This window comes from Maniola hyperantus, chromosome 20 (assembly GCF_902806685.2).
Source record: "Maniola hyperantus chromosome 20, iAphHyp1.2, whole genome shotgun sequence".
Classification (NCBI taxonomy): domain Eukaryota; kingdom Metazoa; phylum Arthropoda; class Insecta; order Lepidoptera; family Nymphalidae; genus Maniola; species Maniola hyperantus.
In genome coordinates this window covers 3,719,681-3,737,062 of record NC_048555.1, presented here as the reverse complement: position 1 = coordinate 3,737,062, position 17,382 = coordinate 3,719,681, and the positions used below count along the sequence as shown (strand labels likewise).

At 36.3% G+C, this 17,382-nt stretch overlaps 2 protein-coding genes across 2 annotated transcripts in view; one reads left to right on the top strand and one right to left on the bottom strand.

Annotated features, from left to right (window-relative positions):
• Positions 1 to 257: 257 nt before the first annotated feature.
• On the bottom strand, positions 258 to 2,096 carry LOC117991967 (glutamate receptor 3-like). The gene has a single exon (XM_034979606.1). It carries the CDS (start codon positions 2,094 to 2,096, stop codon positions 258 to 260), a length of 1,839 nt encoding a protein of 612 aa, XP_034835497.1.
• A 1,399-nt stretch (positions 2,097 to 3,495) lies between these two features.
• The window catches only part of LOC138403748 (meckelin-like), a 208,030-nt gene continuing 194,143 nt past the window's right edge, over positions 3,496 to 17,382 (top strand). Inside the window, exons 1-20 of the mRNA XM_069505507.1 lie at positions 3,496 to 3,564; positions 3,783 to 3,978; positions 5,129 to 5,299; positions 5,922 to 6,163; positions 6,653 to 6,770; positions 7,873 to 7,937; positions 9,006 to 9,130; positions 9,549 to 9,684; positions 10,147 to 10,262; positions 10,896 to 11,043; positions 12,091 to 12,225; positions 12,753 to 12,878; positions 13,100 to 13,187; positions 13,260 to 13,387; positions 13,552 to 13,775; positions 14,432 to 14,509; positions 14,866 to 14,894; positions 15,597 to 15,664; positions 16,363 to 16,511; positions 17,174 to 17,285. Of these exons, the coding sequence (XP_069361608.1) occupies positions 3,837 to 3,978; positions 5,129 to 5,299; positions 5,922 to 6,163; positions 6,653 to 6,770; positions 7,873 to 7,937; positions 9,006 to 9,130; positions 9,549 to 9,684; positions 10,147 to 10,262; positions 10,896 to 11,043; positions 12,091 to 12,225; positions 12,753 to 12,878; positions 13,100 to 13,187; positions 13,260 to 13,387; positions 13,552 to 13,775; positions 14,432 to 14,509; positions 14,866 to 14,894; positions 15,597 to 15,664; positions 16,363 to 16,511; positions 17,174 to 17,285 (2,400 nt within the window). The 5' untranslated portion in view covers positions 3,496 to 3,564; positions 3,783 to 3,836. The remainder of the gene's footprint in view (positions 3,565 to 3,782; positions 3,979 to 5,128; positions 5,300 to 5,921; positions 6,164 to 6,652; positions 6,771 to 7,872; positions 7,938 to 9,005; positions 9,131 to 9,548; positions 9,685 to 10,146; positions 10,263 to 10,895; positions 11,044 to 12,090; positions 12,226 to 12,752; positions 12,879 to 13,099; positions 13,188 to 13,259; positions 13,388 to 13,551; positions 13,776 to 14,431; positions 14,510 to 14,865; positions 14,895 to 15,596; positions 15,665 to 16,362; positions 16,512 to 17,173; positions 17,286 to 17,382) is intronic.

The window sequence follows — 17,382 nt, the reverse complement described above, 5'->3', positions numbered from 1 at the left end:
TAAGTAGGTACTCTGAACTATTAATCATAATATTTTAGAAAAATAAATGTTATATGATAAGTAGATGAATGTGGAATAAAAATTACTATTTACGATTTTGTTGTAGTTAATTTATTTCATCATCTTGATAAAGTCTCAGAATACCATCGCGTAAAATTATTAGTAGTAGCGTATGACAATTTTTTATTGCTTTATCCAGTAGACTTCTACTACTTCCTTCAATAGATTACGAGTAAAGTCTACAAGTAACAACTGATCTAATTCTTGTCAAACTTCATAAACATAATATTACAACCCACCACTTTCATTTGTTTTGTTTTACGCTTTACTATCTCAATTATAAAAACAATAGTAGACAATACGTATCCAAGTAGTAGACATAGCATACAACTGGAAATTTGGTCAAGAGTCAGTGGACTACAATCTGTTGTTATCAATGTATTGATTACGGGCACTTTCAATATGTCTTTATCTATTAGACCGCTTTCTATGAGACGTATCAGCCAAACCGACAATGGCCTCTTAAATGTAGAATTTTTCCTCATCCAAATCACTAACGGGATGGTCATTATTGAATCAGGAAGTACGTAGCCACATTCATCATCATTTATTCCTTGCGACATACAATAAGCAAACACATATTCCAAAGATATGGCAAATATGAATTTTTTCTTGCCTTCTAGTACATCACGAAATAAGTCGTCGAACTCATTTTCGGGTACTACCACGAAATTATCCCGTACGTAAGGGTCATAGTCAAAGTGATCCAAAACACCTGCCCTTCCACCGAATTGATATCCCTCACTGACTGCCTCTTTTAAGTCACGAAATTTCCCGACAGTCACCTTAGATTTTAATGCCCCAATAAGGACACTTTGATAAGCGCTTCTTACAACAAATGTGAACCATATCCAAAGCGCTAGGATATAAAAGTCCCTGAAACGTTTTGGCTCGACCCGTATCGGTTGTCCCATCAATACACCCCAAATTCTCATCACAACTCCATGTAATTTATCTGCGTTTTTAAAATTTTGATAGCAGAATTTTTTAACGCATCCGATTTTCATCATAAACGGTATTAATTTGACCATAAGAATAACAAATAAAAGTACGAGCCACAGGTATCCATTTAACGGAGAAAGAAGTCGCCACCATATAGGTTCAGGTCGTAGAGGTGGTGCCAGCCACGCTAAACTTATTCTAAAATAGGGTATCGAGTAGTCCAAAATTCCGGCTCTTTCCATTCCTGGTGAAATACTACACATTGAAATATTCGAAGTTCCCGTCAATACATCTTTCAAAGTACTAGACCAGTTTTTAGATCCATCGGAATCTATGCTAAGAAAATCTCTGGTCGATATTATTGGTGTAAAATTGATTGCGTTTCTAAACAATCTTACTATTGTTTTCTTAATAATTTCTAGTGGGATTTTCTGTTCTGTTGCTGGATGGTAGTTTTTATTAGTAGAAATATAGAGAGGACAGCCTTGCATGTTTCCCATTTTGTCCGGAAAGAGATTCTTATAAAGAATTCCCTTGTCATTCCAGAATCCAACTAGACTGGGCTCTAAATTCTGACAACTCAACGGATTTTTGTATGGAAAGTAAGTATAAAGTGCTATATTTTCGTTTTTGTTAGAGACAATAATTACAACATTCGTGGCGTAGTAGCTCCAAAGAAAGCTGTTAATGCGTTCCAATCTATGCGGATAAGACAAAAGGACGATCAGATAATATGCCCCACTGTGAAGAAAAGTTCTTCCTTTTAAATCCGGTTTCAGCTGTCCCAACATTCTAATCAAAGAAAAGTATGACTCTATTATGAGAACAACTTGTTTAGGTTGGAATCCGTCTTTTTTTTCCATGAGCACTGTTCCGCCGAACGACTTAATGAATTTACTCACAATAGCTTCTTCAACATCCTTCGATACGATAGCAGTCGGTATTCTGAAATTAAAATTTTGATTTGCGATCTCAATTGCAGTTTCTATTATACGATCATGTTTTACATTTTCGTCATCTTGATGAATAAGTTGCGTGTTAATGGAATTAACAAACAAGAAAATTACGTAGCCTTTAAAATTAAGAGAGACCATGGCCTATAAGATTCCGATTTGTACTGTAGGTATTTACTATCGGGAAATTGCAGTCGATTTGATGAAAACCCAAACGCGACATTGCAAATGCATTAGAAGAACTTATTAATCAAGCTTTGTTTTCGAAATAGCTTTTGTTGTCCCATTTCACTTTAAAAGTTAATGGATGCAAACAACAGTTTGCACAATTTCTAACCGTTTGCTCTACTGATTTAAGCTGATTATGAGAATAAATTATTATTATTTAAAGCAAAATAGGTATACTTAGTACTTAGTAGTTTATTCGGTGAGCTTATTCTTTTACTGTACAATTAATAGTAATAATGATATTCGTTATTATTATATTAATTTTAATAAAACAAACCTCACGTTATACACAAAGAAAACTTCAATTAAATCTGTTTAGCAGATTCCTCCCCAATAAACAAAGAAAACAAATACAAATGTCGGTAAGCATATGCGGTAAGTCCTTATTGAAATTTTCTTTTTTACCCGACTATACCAGAAGAAGGGTAATGTTTTTAAATAAAAAATCGAAACTCACTAAGAAATCATATTACTTTTCAATTTTGTAAGAAATTCAAAATTTACCCCTTAATACGCAAACACGTAGGTATTAAGGGGTAAATTCTCAAGATTATATCAATTCACGTTTTGTTACATTTGTCTTTCTCCCCTATTCATAATATGTTACCAGGGAATTACCATATTACCATAGAGTTGCCATTTTACTAGAGACTGTAATAATTTGTGTACAAAATAGCAGAGTACAAAGGGACTCAATCGTGCTTTTCACTTACACAGATATTACTTTGCCATTAATATCGTTATCTTTTACATCATAATATGATTTTACAGTAATGTAACGAGATTAAATTTATGTACTTTAAACTCTTTATTAACTTAGCAGTTAGTACATGTTTCATGAAAATATGCCAAATAAGTTTTTCTACGACAACTTGTACGACAATGTAAACATCGATCATTGATCATTGAATAGTCTGTTTATGGAAATGAATCATCATTGTAAATTCAGTTACTCACAACGGTTAGGAACTTAGATAGGGGTGATTTGATGAAATATATTATTACGAGGTTTGATCCTGGTATATTGAACTCAATGTATGTTACCAAGCAACCCGCAGTTAGAAATTACGTAAACAAGCGACTTCCCATGCCAATAGCCATGTTATTACGTTTGTTATGGATCTTTCGTGCTCTTTCTGATGTATTACACGTTTATTTCGTACGTGAATAATACCATTTTCCGAGCTAAGAATATCAGATATATATTCGACTAGATCACTGTGATGTATAAAGTTTTGTTCTAATGTGTTAAATGTAATAATATTAAGTTATAGCTACTGTAATGGTGCCAATTTTGGTAAAGCAATAGCAATAATCAAAAAGGATTGTCAAAACTTAAATAACTTCTCAGCCAATAGAGAAACTGATAAATAATAAGCAGGTAGGTAGGTACCTACTTTGCACTGTACCTATATTACAAAATAAATAGAGCATTAGAATTAAACCTGTAAGTAAGGAATTTAACAAGACTCGTAAAATTGATATTGAAATCTTGAAATGATGTTTTGAATTACTCAAGTGTTAGGTAGAGATATCTGTGCTTTATCGATAAAGTTAATGATCAGTATGTAAGAATTAAGTTAAAATTCTATCTTCCAGAACTATCTGTATCAAACTTATGAAGATCTCGTGAAGTTGGGAACTTTGCAAACAATGTTGTTAGTCTTGTTCTTGTTGAGCGGTGTGAATAGTTATAGATTGGCCGGCAGCTGTGAGCGGGGCCTGTACTATGAGCCGAGTTTGATGGATTGTCTGGCTTGCGCTGCTAATGCGTCGTTAGTGACATCTGGAGATGGTAAGTTGATTAGTTTATTGAGGTTTTTACAGCAAAATATTCAAACAAGAACAAAGGGGACACTTGACGGCAACGTTTGTTCTGATTTTCGCCACGCGCCAAGATAGCCTTGTCGCACTGTAGTTGAGAAGTATACCTACTTATTTATACCTAGAGTGAAATAAAAAATCTCTACATAGTATAAAATAAAGTCGCCTTCCGCTGTCTGTATGTATGTATGACCGCGTAGATCTTTTAAACTACGCAACGGATTTTAATGCGGTTTTCACCAATCGATAGAGTGATTCAAGAAGAAGGTTTATAGATGTAGTCTAATTCTCAAAAATTAGAGATTCCTAGGGAAATTGAAATAATTTATTTATTTGTTTATTTTTACACTTTATTGCACACAACACAAAGTAAACATTGAAAAAACACAATATAGAATCTTAATCTAATAGCTGTAGCATGCAAAGGCGGCCTTATCGCTAAAGCGATCTCTTCCAGGCAACCTTTGACGAAAGGAATCACGAAAGCACGGGTTGGTGCGGCAGCCAAAAATGGCCCTAGGTATATTATATTATTATAAATTAGACTACATACACAGTACATTCTAATAATGTGAATTAGGTCGGAAAATCTCCTCTCATTTGAGAGTTTCCAAGGCGTGCGCTGCATAAGTGGTCAAAGTTACACGAAAACGATTTAAAGTGAAACTGTTTCTTTTAAAAAATTCTACAAAAAAGTCAGCAATAGCATACATGTATCTTTTAAGGTTGGCTCACAATAATCGATATTATGGTTTTCAAATGTGATCTGAAACAAAGCCTTACTTTCGAGGGTGTTTTAACTGACATACTATTGATTCTTATCAAAATAAAATAGTTTATCATTTGTAATATTTGATTTAGACCAAAATTGCCCGTTACATAATTTAATTTAGAATAATATCTTACGAGATATCACAAAATTAAAATAATATGAAATATCGTAAAATTAAAACTAACTCGCAACAAACCGAGACGTAGGCGGCTGTGCCGCGGCGCCTATTATCTCCTCACTGACACCACATTAGCATCCACATTGCACCCATGCGAAGCTGGGGCGGGTCGCTAGTAGAATATAAAAATAGAGAGGTAGAAAATTAAAGTTTGTAAATTGTGATTTAAAGGGTTCGGCTGTTCCTGTGAAGAACATAGTATACCGATCAGCACAACCCGGTGCAGGCCTTGCAATATCACTGAAGTAGTCACGTCTGATGGAATGTCATGTGTACCGCGACGATGCCAAAGCTCTGCTGGGAGGATCACTTGCAGGAAATGTCCCCGAGATTATATATCAGGTAAGATAAAAATGATGATGATGATGATCAACCCATCGTCGGCTCACTACTGAGCACAAATCTCCTCCCAGAGAGAGAAGGGTTTTTTATTTTTATTCCGATACAAGTTAGCCCTTGACTGCAATATCACTTGGTGGTAAGTGATGATGCAGTCTAAGATGGAAGCGGGCTAACCTGGAAGGAGTATGACAGTTTGTATTAAATCCATACACCTTTGATTTCTACACGGCATCGTACCGGAACGCTAAATCGCTTGGCGGTACGGCTTTGTCGGTAGCTAGGTCTCAAAGGTGTGTGAAATCTGCTAATCCGCACGTGGTAGACTATGGCCAACCCTGTGCCTGGCAAAGCCGTGCCGGCAAGCGATTTAGCGTTCCAGTACATGCCGTGTAGAAACTAAAGGGGCATGTGTTTCTTAAAAAGAAAGAAAGAAAGAAAAGACGTATATTTACATAACTGTGCCACACATCACATCTTAAAACTAAGAGCTTAAAAAAATGCTGCCTCGTCTCTTTTATCTATGCTCATCACTTACCACCAGGTGAGATTGTAGCAAGGACTAACTTGTATCTGAATAAAAATAAAGTGAAAAATAAATTATATGTTTTTTTCATCTACTTAGTAACTCAAAACTTTGACGGATCTCCAATGAAAGAAGTCCAATGCATAAAATGCGCGCGAGGTTACAAGGCTGTCAACAATCGATGCGAGCGGTGCGAAGCTTGTACGTGCAATAAAAGCGAGATTGTCGTTAAAGGGAAGTGTTTACCGAGGAAGTATCTACTCGATCGACCGAAGTATACCGACAACCATTTACATCCAGATGAACTCTTGGAGATTGTGAAGTTGGAATATTTGTGTACTGTGAGTCAACTTTTCTCGCAATTAAAATGTCCCTCTCTGTGTCGTATACCTTAGTGGAAATAATGGTACTCAACTAAGTGCTTACCTTATTTTAGTCAAAAGTTAGTTCAAAAGATTGAGTAGATGTTAGAATGAAGCCAGGATTAAATTTAGTCTAGGTATTATGTATAAAAAAATTGTCCTGACTGATCTATCAACGCACTAGATTTCTTTTATAACGAAGGCACCCGTTAAGAACGGAGTTTTGGAAGTTCAACCCCTAAGGGGGTTAAATAGGGAATGGAATTTTTTATGAAAGTCCGTCATTTTTTAAGTTTCATCTATGAAAATTGATATTTGGGCTTTGAAAAATGAAGAAATGTAGTGTTTCTCGATTTGTGGAAATTCCACCCCCTAACCGTTTTCCACAATTGCCACTCGAGTGAAACCGGCTTAGCTAGTTTATTATAAATAGATGCATACGTTAATAATAATAATCTTTTGTTTCAGCAACAAGATATAAGAGCGTGTCGAGCTCTAGCAAGTTCTTGTGTTCGGAACTTTTATACCCCAGAGCTCCCAGGGCCTTGCAGACTTTGGTTACAAACTAAGTTGCTAAAGTTTAAAGGTAATTTATTACTTGGTTTGCTTATCAATAACAAACTTTCAGGTATTTAACTACCATCCTCCTAAATAATTTTAAATACATATCAAAAATTGCGTGACCGGCAGGAATCGAACCTGCATCTTCTGGGTTCGCGCCCGATGCCTTGACCATTCGGCCACGGTCTCGCTTACTGCCAGTGACGAAATTGGTGATATGTATGTTAACTCAATACTGAAGCGACTGTTTAATGCCATCTAGTAGCGACACTTTGCAGTTATCTAAACTACTTTCAAAGGCTTTTTAAAAAATTAAAATTATAAAAAATATACCATCCTCCTGCATAGAAGCTGAAATTCTTTATAAGTATACCTATTACCTACTTACTTAAGAAAAGTTACTAAGTAGGTACGAAAAAACTTTAGTGCAAAAACGTATTTTTATCTCGTAAGATCTCAAAAGGTAGTTCCATAGTACCAATGGCCTAAAGTAAAATATTAAAATCATATTTTGCAAGGATGAAGACGTCACAAGGGGTTCCTTAAATAAAATACTTGTCAGGTCAAAAAAGGATTTACATCTCCCATTTTTTTACTAAAAGCGGAGAATACGCGACCTGGGAAAAGGGATATAAAAATATTATGCCAACCGTTCTTCACAGTGAATATTAAAACTTGCTGGCTTATAGATAGGGGTGGCATAAGCTTGCTTTTAGCTTTATAACATTTTACTTAGGAGAAAGGGTTTTGATTATACGTATACCTATTACTTTTTTATCACTATCCAGCAAATCTATGTTTAAGTTCCCTAAGCGATTTCCATTAGCATTTATATTATCTTCTGATAAAACTTTACTGATATAAAATTGATCAGGTAGACTCAATCTTATATTTATTGAGTAGAACTCTTTAGGTTTCAACCGTAGTTTTCACAAACTCATTACACTGAATTACAAGTAAATTCCAATTTATTTAATCAATTCATAAAGATACCATATAATACGTTGGTGAATTTCTTAAGTACATAGAATTTTACAAATTTTTTTGAATCGTTGTTTTTTAACTAACTACCTATTTTTTTTTCAATTTAAAAATAAATCACTAAAGTGCGTAAATTCATGTTTTAGGTCTTCCTTTACTTACAATTGATGCCACGAAATATAATGCGGAGTTTTCTTTGGAGCGAGGTCAAGTGAGTATTAATTAAGCCTCCTACCACCGTAGGAGTTAACTTAGCGATTAACTTATTTCGCGAAATATTTTATGACGTTTATACTGTTTTCCGATATTATTAAAAAGGTGTTATGAATGATAACAGTTAAATCTAAAAATCAAGAATTCAAGAACATTCACGTCCCCAAGATGAGACATGCATAACATCAATAGAGACATGCATGTTCCAATTTTTAATCGACTTCAGAAAAAGTATCTGATTATAATGTGTAGTAAGTATCTATAATATGTTCTCAATTTGGCCCTTATACTTATACAAATCTGTTAGTACAGCTACAAGCACAAGTTGGTTGTTAGATCATTATTTGTTATGAATAATGGGCAGCATCGATTAAAAAAAATATCGAAGCAGATAAAAAAGTAAGAAGTTACATGTTATGATAGAAACGAGTGTAATATAAGCTTGATGTGTGTGCTACAAGTAATGACTTATAGCTGTAAATACTTACAGAATCAGTAAGGATCTCTTTATCTTCTCTTTTCACATTTTCGACACTGAACTACAAAGTAATAAGTACACTGGAGTTTGACCCTTTACGTGACTGAAATCCTATAAACGCAAGATTCGTTTCCTTGTTCCTATGTGCTGATGTGTGAACCCATCAGTAAAGTTGGAAAAAGTCCTTAACACTGATCGCAAAACGAAATTAAATGATCCTAGTCCATAGATCTGCGTTATAATGGCTAAATCAGTAGTTGATTTAAAATATAATATAATATAAAAGGAAAAGGTGACTGACTGATCTATCAACGTATAGCTCAGTTGCGCCCTACCTCTATAACTACTGGACGGATAAGGCTGAAATTTGGCCTGCAGATAACTAGACGTAGACATCTGCAAAGAAAGGATTTTTGAAAATTTAACCCTAAGGGGCTTGAAATTTGTGTAGTCCACGCGGACCAAGGCGGACCAAGTCGCTGGCGTAAGTTAGTTGACAATAAGTTAAAAAATCTCAAACCATGTTCAATGCTATTGAGAAAATAAACTTTTATGGTATTCTAATTCAGATAACCATTTAATTTTTAGGATACGCTTAAAATTGTAATGGCAAAACACACATCCAAAGGAGGATTTCAAATTTATTCTGATCTACATAAAGAGCCGAAATCATGTCTTCCACCAATCGAAATTAGAGTTGGAGAAGAACTATCGTGAGTTTATTTAAATAATTCTACTAAGCAGCAGGCAAATTGAAAGTGGCCTTTCATGGCTGTAATTAATGACTAGTGACCTATCACCTATGGGTCACAAAACTACGTCGTAGACCGCGCAGCGCGAGGCGCAGCGCTCGGTGTAGGTAATCGTAATTTTGTTAACATGTATAGGTATAATGATACAGAATTTCTCTCGGAGAAAATGCTGGTTTCCTCGCAATGTTTTCTTTACCAAAAACGGTGTAGTGGTACTGTAGGGGTTATTCTACTTAGTAGTAATATTTACTGAGGAATCACTTTGCAGCGAGTACATAACTTGACCGACTAACGAGTAGGTAAACATCCACTTGATAAATAAGCCATTTTCATGATTTATTTAATATTTTTCATTTCATATTCATTCTATTTATTACAGGCGCAGTTGTGTACATAATATTTCAGAGTTGACTCCTTCCGACTCTACGGACATATTTGAATTGTATCTTTTGTCAGAAAAAAAATTAGACCCGCTTTCTATTTTAGTACGAAAGCCGAATGGTTATTACCTTAAGGTAAGATCATCAAAGGGCAACTTTTAATATCTAAAGTAAAGATGGTAGTGTAGTAAAGTTTATCTTTTCTATAAACCATAACAGCATATAAAACCGGAGTTATTATGCTTGGTTTTTATTTTGCAATAAAGGTTGCTCTAATAGCAAATGCAAGGCACTTACCTGTTATAATAATATACTCTGTGGTATTGCATACCTTAAGTAGATGATATTTTTTCTCAATGTACCAACATTTTTGTGCAGTCTGCGACATTATTAATTTCTTCTTCTACTCTGCAGGAAGAAACCATGAATGTACGAAGTACATAATAGGTACTTCCCAATTCCATGGAAGAAACCGAACATTTTTAGACTCGTTAACTGACTATTAAAAAAAGAGATTCTGTTGTGAAACAAAGAAAGAATATTATTTTATTTAAAAGAAAAATATCTGATTGCTAATTTTATTTTCATATTTTTCAGAAAGATGCGTGGTCTAGCGGCAACTTTAGAAAGTTTTTTCTAATAAACAGATATCTCTCTATAACGACAAACAGAACTAGTACAGTTTATTTGCGGACGCTACATTTACTTGTGACGTAATAACCTTTTTATATAATCTTACAAATTACTTTCAGACTTATTTTTACTACATGATGCCCGCGGTTAGGCTATCTTGTATATTTAGGTTTTTAAAAATCCAGCGGGAATTCTTTGATTTTCCATTAAAAATTAGCCTGTGACAATACCCGGGATGCAAGCTGTATAGCTATGAGCTATAGCTATCAAAATCTGTAAACTTTTTCTTATATAATTTTCTTAGATATTTGACCTAAATTTGTCCAGTAATTTTCACAAGACGAGTCGCAGGGTGCCGCTGGATTCAGGCGGCGCAAGACCGTGGCGTGTGGAAGTCCCTACAAGAGACCTATGTCCAGCAGTGGACGTCTATCGGTTGATGATGATGATGATGATGATGTTGATGACTGTCACATTTAACGCCAATTTTAAACTTTTGTTACTGAATAATTGAAATTGATAGAAACTAACGAAAAAATCCCAATAATACAAATGCAAAGCATCACATAATTTTTTTTTTTTTAATTGAAAACTACTTTGTTAACTTTGACCCTTAGAACCAATTTAAGTGTTCATTTGTTTTATTTCCTTTTTTGTAATCAAAATCTATATTAATACTTAAATAAATAATATTTTAAATCTATTAATTTTAGAGTAAAGCGAGATAACTCGAAAGTAGGCTATCTTCAGTTACGACTGACTGCAGATGCACAGTACGCTACACCGGACTCTGATATGGTGACAACATTGTTGAGAGTTGAACACGATATGCCAAATGCTGGCGTGTTACAAGGGTTACAAGTGAGTTTCTTTTTAAATAAATGAAATGCAATAAAAAATCCAGATCCCGTTGGGGTCTGAAGGTGCTAGCATGGCGACCTCGCACCGGGAAGCGCAGCGTTGGAAGCACTAGGTAAACCGACGACATCAAACCAGTCGCATGTAGCGGATAGGATTCAGGGAGCGCAAGACCGCGGCAAGAGACGTATGTCATGATGCATGATAATGAATAAAAAATCACATGTGAACTCTTTGATTTTCCGGAATAATAAGTAGCCTATGTCTCTCTGCCTGTGCCTTTCATCAAAATCGCTAGACGGACGGGCCTTTAAAAATCAAATGGAAACTCTTAAGTAGATACCTAAGTTAGTCTATGTTCATCCCCGGGATGTAAGCTATCACTGTACTTAGCAAATTTTGTCTAAATCAGTTCGATAAACGAATGGGCCATGAAAATCCAGCAGACAGATAGACAGACAGACTTTCGCATTTATAATTTAAGAATGCATTAAAGGTTCATTCTTAATATCCACCGAGGAGTACCTAGCTAATATCTATTGTCATACGCTTTACGTACAAGAACTAAGAAGCGGTTAGCGGAAAAGGGAAACATTATTTCAAGAAAAACTTTGTAGCAGCGCATGTCTACGTCGCAGAAGCTACGTTCTACTACAGTACGTATTACGTAAAGCTATTTTAAATCCTGCTAAATAGTTTTGATTGAAGCGGGTTAACCCGCATTTAACGTCTTAGACAAACTTTTGTTGTCGTAAGTTGTTGTGAGTAAGTACCTCAGTGAAGTGCCTAAATTCTTACTCCAAAACCGAATTATTTGGCAAAATGGAGTTACAGCTTTGGACTACGAATTTAGGTATTTTCAGAGTAGCATGAAAACTCAGGCAGAAGTCAAAATTTTGTTTTTGGGCTAAGCCTCCCGGCATTCCTTAAGATTACCTAGGTCAATCGCGAAGTGTATACAATATTTGTATAGAAAGCCTATAGGTTAATTTTTATATGTCTAAAGATGTCTTTTATAACATTTGTGGATGTTTGTAATCCATTTTACAGATATGGGGAGGAGTTTTAGGGGCACTCATGGTTATCTACGGCTTGATTCAATGGCGAGCGGTGATAAAAAGAGGAGGTTCTTATATTGCTATAGTGCCAGTAATAGCCAGCTATATAGCTGACGCACTACATTTTGTAAGTATATAATATACCTAGCTGATACCCGCGACTTCGTCCATGTGGAATGAGGTTATTGAAAGTTACATGGGAACACGGTTTTTCGGGATAAAACCACTCTCCAGATCTTTAATATCCATGAAAAAAATCACATCATATCGTTGTCCCGTTGTGACGTGATTGAAGGTCAAACTAAAAAACAAACTCACTTTTTTACATGTATAGGTAGTGATGTTTTCTTTCAATGATTTTTCTTCTTTATAATTTCATAATACCTAAATCCCGATTAAGCATCCTGAATATGAGTAGTCATTGGGGTCTCAAGGTGCCGGAATAGCGACATCGCACCGGAAAACGCAGTGTTAGCAGACTCTACTCGGTGGACAGACGACATCAAACGAGTCGCAGGGAGCCGCTGAATTGGTCAGATGACCTACATAAGTCCAGCAGTCGACGTCTATTGGATGAAGATAACGAAGACGACTTATATATTAAGGATCCGCCTCATTTAATCGATTTTGTTATGCCTCTAAATGTCTGTACAGGCGACATTACTATCGACCCTTCACGCTCTAGCAGCAGAAGCTGGCACCCTTGGGCTGACTCTGCCCTTATCACAGACAGAAGAACAAGTGATTCAAGCCGTGATCTACACTTGTATTTCTTTGAAGGTACGACTCTATTAATTACTAGCTTATTCCCGCGAACGACTACACAAATTTCAAACCCCTATATTAACTCCTTAGGGGTTGAATTTCCAAAATCCCTTTTTAGCGGATGTCTACGTTATAACAGCTATCTGCAAATCGAATTTCAGCCCAATCCGTTCAGTAGTTTGAGCTGTGCATTGATAGATCAGTATATTTTGTAAGCAGATGTATTTTATTTTCAGTGCCTCAAAATTCTTTGGACAAATTGGAACCAATGCCGATATGACATATTTTTTCTGGACTGGTCCAAATATAACCCAACTATCGAAGGTAGTCGACAACCTTATTACACTTACTCTTCTATAAGAAGGCAATGTATTTTAATGGTTTTTTTAATTCTAGAGACACCAATTCAAACCAAATCAAACAATTGGAAATCGGATTTGTTAGCAAGAGAATGGATGTCATTGCAAACAAAACGAAGGGTTTCGCCTGGATATACTATAACTATCACTTTATTCGTTTTATACGTAAGTAGCTAATACTTACATCTAATCTCCAACTTGGAAAGTTGGACCTGTTTAGCGGTTATAGGTCTCTGTTTAGAACAGACAAGTTTTTATTATTCACAAAGTTTTTTCGAATCGTCAAGTTTTACCTTCTGGTTCCGCCCTTATTCTCAAAATATTTGTAGCTTATATCACCGTGGCAGTCCTCTATACCAAAGAGCCAAGGCTACAAATGGGTCATAGCAGTGATTTCTTTATGGTGCTCATACACGGGTCTTCTTTGTACCCGGTTCGTCATTGACAAGTTGGTTGAACCAGATTCGACCAGGTTGCTCAAGGTTTGCACCGACCTTGAAATGTCGTTGTTGGTCTTTCAAGAGGAATTTTATGCCCACTATGTAAATGGACGGTAAGTTCACTCTTGTTTAGGGTTCTGTAGTACAAAAGGATAAAGGAACCCTTATATCATTCTGTTGTCTGTCTGTCGTGTCTGCCAAGAAAACCTACAGGGTACTTCTACTTCCCGTTAACCTAGAATCATGAAATTTGGCTAATAGGTAGATCTTATCTAGCACAAGTAAAGGAAAAAACTGGCCAAGTGCAAGTCAGACTCGCGCACCGAGGGTTCTGTACTACAGTCGTATTTTTTCGACATTTGGTACGATAAATCAAAAACTATTAGGTATGCATAAAAATAAATAAAAATCTGTTTTAGTATGAACAGGTAAAGCCCTTTTATATAATACCCCACTTGGTATATTAATCTTACTTTGAAAGTTGAAAATACTAATTTCAAGTTCACATTTTAAATTTTTTTCAGGATGTAACCACAAATTCACGGTTTTCGGATTTTCCCCTGCTAGAAGTGTGCTATATGTCCTAGCTACCTGCCGAATTTCATGATTCTAGGTCAACGGGAAGTACCCTCTAGGTTTCTTGATCAACAGACAGACAGAACAAAGTGATCCTATAAGGGTTCCCTTTTTTCCTTTTGAGGTACGGAACCCTAAAAATCCGATGACCTTTTAAATTGTGAAATTTAAAATCACGGGACGATTTTTTCAGTAATGGCGACTCAATGGATCTAAGGTCAATGACACATCCTCTGTCTTCCTGTCGTGTTGTTTGTGCACCTCAACTAAGGTACGAGTGGTACTTACTCATCGATTTACTAGTCGATGGTATGGTTATAACTACAGTACGCCGCTGAAAATAATGTACATCGACCTTTAGAACGATGTCACTCATACTTATTACCTATATGAAGTTTTGTCGACGGCGACGACAACACTTCACGTTGCGTTGTGTGACAGAGATAACGCTCTACAAAGCCGAAATCTCATTCTAAAGGTCGATGTGCCTAAATGACTTTCTGCCGCGTACTGTACCTACCTACTTATCTGTATTGAGTAAAATAACTTTTGTAAAAAAAATGTAGGTTCCTATTTAAGGCGTAGGTATTTATTGTTCTTCGTTATTTATAATATTTCATTTTCCAGGACTGTCTATAAAAAGCTCGCAATAGCAGGTACGTTCGTCTGAATAAAGACAGCTACAAGTTACTAAACCCCGCGGAAAAAGTTATTATGGCGCTCTCTCTGTTACGTAATCCCATAGTTACAAAATGACAGAGCCAAAAATCCCAGCGGTAACCATTTTGAGGCGCGAAACAATCACAAGCGAAACGTCCCTGGCGCAGTGGTAAGCGCTGTGGTCTTGTTAGGGGGAAGGTCTCAGGTTCGATTCCCGGCAAGGGTTTAGAATTTTATAATTTCTAAATTTCTGGTCTGGTGGCTGGTTACCATACTGCCGGCAAAGCCGTGCCGCCAAGCGATTTAGCGTTCCGGTAATGCCGTGTAGAAACCGAAGGGGTATGGGTTTAATAAAAACTGCCATACCCCTTCCTGGTTGGCCCCCATGCGTCTTAGATTGCATCATCACTTACCGCCAGGTGAGATTGCAGTCAAGGGCTAACTTGTATCTGGATAAAAAACCTCTCTCTTGTATCTTTAGTGGGTAGATTTTCAAAAATCTTTTCTTAGCTGATAGTAATAGATAGAAGCATAATTTAGTTATCTGCATGCCAAATTACAGCCCGATCCGTCCAGTAGTTTGAGCTGTACGTTGATAGATCAGTCAGTCAGTCACCTTTTTCAGATATATTTAGATTTTTTGTAGCTAAAGTAAATAAGTAAGTGCTAAATAATGAAAAAATGAAATGATTTTTCAGGCGTTCTAGCGGACGGCCATTCAAACTGTGAACTAATGACTCAATTTCTGGCTGCATTTATTGAGAGAGTAAGTAAAATTTGAAGTTCCGCTAGTCTACCTATTTAATCTTAGAAGCACAACTAACTTATGCTTGTGACTTCGTCCGCGTGGACTACACAAATTTCAAACCCCCGTTTTACCCCTTTAGGGATTGAATTTTCAAAAATCCTTTCTTAGCGGATGCCTACGTCATAATAGCTATCTGCATGCCAAATTTCAGCCCGATCCGTCCAGTAGTTGGGGCTGTGCGTTGATAGATCAGTCAGTCAGTCAGTCACCTTTTCAGGTAGATAATATAAAAACCGGTCAAGTGTGAGTCGGGTCTCGCTGTTTTAGGGTTACGTACATTATTATATATTTTGGGTGTATATGAGATATTTCTTTTCCGAGCTAGAACATCGCAAACTGAGAAAATTTCAGGTTTGTAACTCAGTTGGACAGACAGACGGACAGACAGACAGACAGAGAGACATACAGACAGACAGACAGACACACAGACAGACGGACAGACAGATGGATAGACAGAAGATAGCAGAGTGACATTAATAGGGCTTTTGGGTACGGAACCCTAAACTTTGTGTTTGTCTCTATGTGCGTAACCTTTGTGTTCGCATATCGAAAATTCCACAGATTTTCCTCTTTCCACTCGAGCGAAGGCGGTTCAGCTAGTAGGTATTATATAAAAACTAATGTTTGTTTGTCTGCTTGTCTTCTGTTCACGTTAGGCTCTAGATGGTCTGAATTGGGTTGCTAGTGAAAGAACAATGATGGAGAAGTTATTGGATGTGGAATTCGTTTCAAGAGAGGGTGGCAACACTAGCGTACTCTTATATGACGCTGCCGTCACAACTTCTTCATGTTTTGCTGTCACGTGGTATGTATATGTATGTAAAAATTCAATTACATAATATATTCATTCATATTTCAGTTTATACATATTATATTTCAGTTAATGTCTTAATTATCATTTACCTAGCACCTCCCATTAAATAGTATAGGTAGGTACCTACCTACTCAGAAATACAAAACTATTTTTTTTTCAGTTTAAAAAATATACCTAAGTATAGTGTGCAACAGGTTGAGACGGCAATCGGGGTGGGGCCGCCCGCACTCCTGCACTGCCCCCGCACCAACCCTGCGTGGGCTAGCGGGTTCGGGTGTGCGGGGCATCCCCCGCCTCACACCCCGATTGCCATTTCGTGTTGTTTATACACTTACATGAGATTTCTTTTACACTTTTTTCTTAAATAGGTACGAAAAAATCTATTCTAAGTAAAGTGCCTTCTTCTTCTTCTTCTCGAGTCCGGTCACCTCAAACATGGGCAGCCCAAAAAGCGCATGCTTTGATTTACCCAAAAATAACTTTTTATTGTTATAATTTTTGATTTTGATTTATACTTAGTATGTACACTAGTACCTACCTATACATATACTTCCATGAGTTTGTTTTAGAAAGGAATGTTAAAAAATATACCTACAAGAAAGCATGCACTTGTCTTTTTTTAAAATACTTATGTAGTTAATTTATTTTCGCAGGTGGGGCGAAGAGTGGACGTTGGCAACATTCGATGCTATGTTATTTGGGTGCATTTTACTAGCCACAGATCAAACACTTTTAGCAGCTCTTGTTACGTTGATAGTGTGGAAAGTAAATAACATGTATTTTTTCACACCAGGCAAAGGACCTTTCGAAACCAATTTTTGTGTTTACAATCAATTTTTTTTAAGAAGCCGCTTTTCACACC

What these genes read in the sequence shown, in the direction of transcription:
- LOC117991967 (XM_034979606.1), bottom strand. Translation starts at nt 2,096, where the DNA reads ATGGTCTCTCTTAATTTTAAAGGCTACGTAATTTTCTTGTTTGTTAAT.